Here is a 5283-nt window from a genome sequence, read left to right as displayed (position 1 = left end):
AAATATAAGTTACACTTAAAATATAGCTAGTATAAATTAACTTATAAGTTTTCTAGTGAAATTACGAGAAGTCGCAGGCAGAACTTCGACTTCGAATATTATTTTTCGTCTGACTTTCCAATGCCGCACCACTTAGTTACGAACACTTCGCGACTCAAAAAGCTAGAGTTATAGAGAGAGAAAGAGTTCATAGAGATAGAAACTTGAATGGGGATGAACAATGAATGAGGGGTGATTGAGTTGCTATTTATAGGCAATCTGCTGGTAGGCCGCCCCGTGCCTCAAGCTTAGGCACCAAGTTTGCTTCGTATCTTCCATGTATGAGCTCCGTTTTTGAAGTTCTTTATATCCCTAATTTCGTATCGACGAGTACCATAACTTTTATTTAGACTCCGTTGGCTAATTCTCATTCTATTTTAAATATACAAATCTGTAAAGATTACACAGCGAAAAGACATTGCATATCAAGCTTAGGCGCCAAGTTTGCTTCATATATTTCGCATGAGAGCTTCACTTTTGACGTTGTTTATATCCCTGACTTCGTATCGACAAGTACTACAACTTTTATTTATATCACTTTGGCTAAAAAGCAACTTGTTTCATGTTTACTTTTTATGACACATATTGTTGTATTGGGTTGAACGCGAAACTTAGAAAAATCATAACTTCCTCATACGAAGTCAGATTTGGGCATTCTTTATACCCACAGAATCGTCACCATGACTACTACAACTTTTGTTAAGATTATTTTGACTAAAAAATTATATATTTACTTCAAATTTTATAATAAACATGTTATGTTATAATTTATAGTAAAGTGAAAACAGGGTGTTACATGCATGGTCATTTAAGTCATAACTATGTTAATAATTTAAGAAAGCGTGGGATATGTTACCCGTGGAAAATGTTACATTTTTTTTCAAACAACATATCAGCTCAAAGTTAAAGTTTTTGTGATTTGGATATGAGACACATTTATGAAGTGTTTGATTAAGTGATCATTACCAAGTCACATTGATGGTTACAATTATTACCTAGTGTCCATATATGTTGATATGTATACCTAGAAATCATGGTTTATTCCATAAAAGACCTTGCATTTTTTTTTTCCGGTTTTAGACCTAAAACTTTTTTTCCCTCTCAATAAAGACTCAAATTTAACCTATTATGTGTTATTTTGGTCATGGAACTGGTTACCAACAGGTAAATTGGGTTTATTCAATAAAATACCATATATTTTTTTTATTTTGTTTCGTTTTAGACTTAATTTTTTCTATTAAAGTAAACTCAACTTTAACTTATTCCTTATTATTTCATAATGGAGCCGATTACTAATAGGTAACCTTATGTCCACCTAACTCACGTGTGTCCTAAGTATCGATCACTTAAAACAAGAATTGATTTTAAAACTTAAGGCCATACTTTTGCTTTTTCTTCTTATACACCATATTGTTTCCCTGAAATGGAGTATTATTGACGCATTAGGAACATAAATTTAGAAAGAAATGCTGAAATGAAATTATGCTATTGTGAGAAATGAAAGAAAAATGTCTCTCCTTTGGTGGTCGGACCCCCTTATTAAATTTGGTCCTTAAGAGTCTTCCTTTATATATTTTCTCTCTTTTTTGACCACCCCCCCCCCCCCCCCCCCAAAAAAAAATATATTAATGTGTTGGATGACATTAGGAGATGATTTCTATGGGGAGGTGAAGACAATAGGAAAATCAATTGGGTGGCTCGGGAGGTGGTTATTAAACTAAAGGCGATGGGAGGTCTTGAAGTTGGATGTTTTGATTTGGCTAACTTGACACTTTTCGCCAAGTGGTAGTGGAGATTGAAAAATGGGTATGATTCTTTTTTGGTTTTCTCATATAAAAGCTATTCATAATATTAAGCTTATTGATGGTAGATCGATAACCAATAAGTCTATCAAAAGTGTTTGGTTAAGTATTTCTCAAATCAATTGTGATTTTGAAAGCGATATCTGTATTGATATATTTTTTAAAAGAGTTGTTGGAAACAGGCACAAAACACTATTTTGGAAGGATCGTTGGTGTGGTGATATGACTTTAAAAGATGCTCATCCCAACTTTTATGCAATTGAGAAAAGAGAAATTAAATATCCTCCTACTTTTTGTTCCTACAAATCTTGCTACCCAATTAAATGATAACATGTGTCACATTTAATGCTCATTTAATGATATTTAAATATACTAAAATGACACATGTTATCATTTAATTGGATATGAGGATTTGTAGGAACAAAAGTAGGAGGATATTTAATTTCTCTTTAGAAAAAGAAAGAATATTTTGGAAGAGAGAGTCAATCTTATGAATGGGCATATTTCGTCTTTTTTTTGGGACTGGGCGAGGCAACTTAGAGGTGGGAGGGAAACACGTCAATTTCAGGCACTAGCGGATCAGATCGCTGTTTTCAGGTTTGATGAAATCTGTTACAAGTGGATTTGGGGAGGCGACGATGGAGATGTGTTTTCGGTAAAAGCTTTAAGAGAGGTGATGACAATTCAGTCTAGTAATGAGACTTTGGATTCTTTCAATTGGGTAAAATGGGTCCTTTTAAAATTCAACTGTTTTGTTTGGAGATTGACTAAAAACAAAATTTCTACTTTCTCGAGCTTAGTTATGCATGAAATTAATGTCTCGTCTACCTTATGTCCTTTTTGCAAAGAAACTAATGAGAGCATTGATCATGTTTTTTTCTCCTATTCTTCTTTCGCTGCGGTTCTGTGGACATAGTTGGTGTCTGGTGAACTGGTCTTCCCTTCTTATGAGGCTGCCTAATTCCTATGATGACTTATTGGATATGTTTAAATCTGATGTGGGGAGTAAAAAAATCAAGAAGCTGCGTTTTTCTCTAGTCTACACCACTCTCAAGATGATATGGAAGGCCAAGAATGCGATTGTTTTCAGAAATAAAAGACGGACGATCATGATTACAGTTGATGATATTAATTTAAACATTTTTATTTGGATAAACATAGTTCTAATTGTAATTCTGTTGTTTATCTCTTGTACCAAAATTGTTTTCACAAAACTGAAACTGTTTTCAAAAATTGTTTGAACCACGAATCATTATGTACCTCTTTATTCCACAAATGTATCCAACTTGTCATATCGATAAGGACTTTTTGATTAGACACAAAGTATAAAAACAGCTGTTGGTTATAGACTAACAAATAGTATAGGGATAACGTTTGTAATTCTATATGGGCTAGGGTTTAGTTTTGAAATTTGCAATAGTTTAGGGATATTTTTGTACTTTGCTGTTCTAACCCGAGCCCTCTTCCCGCTCCATCGCCTCCAGCGCTACTTCTCTGAGAACCTCGAATCAATCATCACTCTCTTCTATTTGTTCCTTATCTCCTACAAATCTATTGCAATTCGATTAGTTTTGTCACTGAAATCCCATACAATTGGCAGTATTAAGCACGCTATTTAGGTGGTTCTTGAATCGCATTAATCATTATACTACCATTCCAAAACCCTAAAGTTGCTAGCCTTTATATAACGATGGAAGCCCTTTTTAGTGTTTGTTCAAATTCATTGTTTTCATCACTTCAAAACCATAAAAATACAACCTTATTGCCATTCCTTACTTCTGATTCTCGGCTATCGAGTTCACAATTAAAGTCGCAAAGCCGAGTATCCTTAAAATCCCATGATTTTCATGATTTTCCGCCGCTTGTAGCGTCGAGGAGGAGAGTATTGAAGTGTAGAAGTAGCAACGAACAATTAGAAACTAGTTTTGATGAAAGCGAGAGTTTAAAGAACGGTGTTCGAAGGAAAAACCTTGCTGTTTTTGTCTCCGGCGGCGGTTCGAATTTCCGAGCTGTTCATCAGGCGATTCTCAGTGGAGATGTTCACGGACGCTTTGTTGTATTAGTCACCAACAAACATGGTAGATTAAAGCATCTTGTTTCTCATCTTTTACCTTCTTCGATTTTGCATGCTTCGTCTTCAATATCTTTACCAATTTCAGTTTTGTAAATCTATAGATTGTGGAGGTGCACAGTATGCAAGAGAGAATGGCATCCCGGTTATAATATATCCTAGTACAAAGAAAGAACCAGAAGGCCTGTCTTCAAACGATCTTGTAGCTGCTCTAAGGTGAATTTCTTCCTATAATCATACGTTCCCTTTTTCTTTTTGTTTCTCAATACATGCTATTGTGCTCTGTAGTACATACAAGATTGACTTTATTCTTCTAGCTGGATACTTGAAGCTTATACCATCTGAATTGATCCGAGCTTATCCAAATTCAATCTTGAATATCCATCCTTCACTTCTTCCTGCTTTTGGAGGCAAAGGGTATTATGGTACCAAGGTGCATAAAGCTGTTATTGCTTCTGGAGCTAGGTAATGAATGTTCTTAACCTCTTCACAATCTTTCTTTTTGCTGTATTTTGCTTCATATGATCTCTTATGTGTTTTTGTTTTTCTGTTATTTGAGAAGATATTCGGGTCCCACGATCCATTTTGTTGATGAGAACTATGACACGGGTCGAATTCTGGCTCAAAGAATCGTTCCTGTGGTTGTTAATGACACTGCTGAAGAACTTGCTGCAAGGGTTCTTCGCCAGGTAGTGAATTTTACATTGATTGGAATCAAGTTTGTGTCTTTTGCAATCTTTTTGTAATCTTTAATACATGGTTTGTTAGGAACATAAAATGTATGCTGAGGTGGCAGCTGCAATATGTGAAGAACGTGTGATTTGGAGAGAAGATGGTGTTCCTATCATAAGAAGCAAAGCTGATCCTGAACATTATAGCTAACAGAGGGGTAATTTACTAATTTTTATCTATATGCTTTTTGAGCCCTAGTTGTGTGTGTTTTGTGTGTCTTGTTACCTAGAAATGGGTGATATTGAAAGGAATTGTGTTTTCCTAAGGTGTTTACAATGTCATGGAACAATTTAATTTGTTTGAGTTTTGATTTTTTTTGATAATAAGTTGTTCAATTAGTACATTTATATCCTTTTTAAGGGGTCCCAAGGGTAGGCAACCGGTTTTCAGCTTGTGGAAAGCTATATTGGTAATTGGGTATCACACTCCTTAATAATTGGTTATGCCGTGTTGGTTAACTCTTTGAGTGGGTCATGCCAATCTATTTGACATTTGTTTTGGGGGTATTTTTAGTCATGATGATGAATGAGAAAGGCATTTACATCAAATGCAAATATAAGAAATCTTTGTTCCATTTAGAGTGCGACAAAAAACTGTAATTATTATTAATGTTAGTCCAATGCGCGCTAAACACAGTGA

The 5283-nt window shown here is 34.8% G+C and overlaps 1 protein-coding gene across 1 annotated transcript; it reads left to right on the top strand.

Moving 5' to 3' along the window:
• The first annotated feature begins 3266 nt into the window (after positions 1-3266).
• Positions 3267-4987, top strand: LOC145110914 (phosphoribosylglycinamide formyltransferase, chloroplastic-like). Its single transcript, XM_079047229.1, has 5 exons — positions 3267-3919; positions 4017-4128; positions 4201-4377; positions 4475-4601; positions 4681-4987. Exons 1-5 carry the CDS (start codon positions 3532-3534, stop codon positions 4792-4794), a joined length of 918 nt encoding a protein of 305 aa, XP_078903355.1. The 5' UTR covers positions 3267-3531; the 3' UTR covers positions 4795-4987.
• Positions 4988-5283: the final 296 nt, after the last annotated feature.

The sequence above is a fragment of the Lactuca virosa genome, chromosome 5 (genome assembly GCF_052849685.1).
Source record: "Lactuca virosa cultivar CGN04683 chromosome 5, Lactuca_virosa_CGN04683_v6, whole genome shotgun sequence".
In the NCBI taxonomy this organism is placed as follows: domain Eukaryota; kingdom Viridiplantae; phylum Streptophyta; class Magnoliopsida; order Asterales; family Asteraceae; genus Lactuca; species Lactuca virosa.
Note: the sequence above shows the minus strand (reverse complement) of the source record. Positions and strands in the feature narration are given on the sequence as shown.

Excerpts from the sequence above, each read along its gene's own strand:
- LOC145110914 (XM_079047229.1), top strand. The coding sequence starts at position 3,532 with ATGGAAGCCCTTTTTAGTGTTTGTTCAAATTCATTGTTTTCATCACTT. Across the intron at positions 4,129-4,200 it reads GATCTTGTAGCTGCTCTAAG|TACATACAAGATTGACTTTA; the intron begins GTGAATTTCTTC and ends TGTGCTCTGTAG. Across the intron at positions 4,602-4,680 it reads CTGCAAGGGTTCTTCGCCAG|GAACATAAAATGTATGCTGA; the intron begins GTAGTGAATTTT and ends ATGGTTTGTTAG.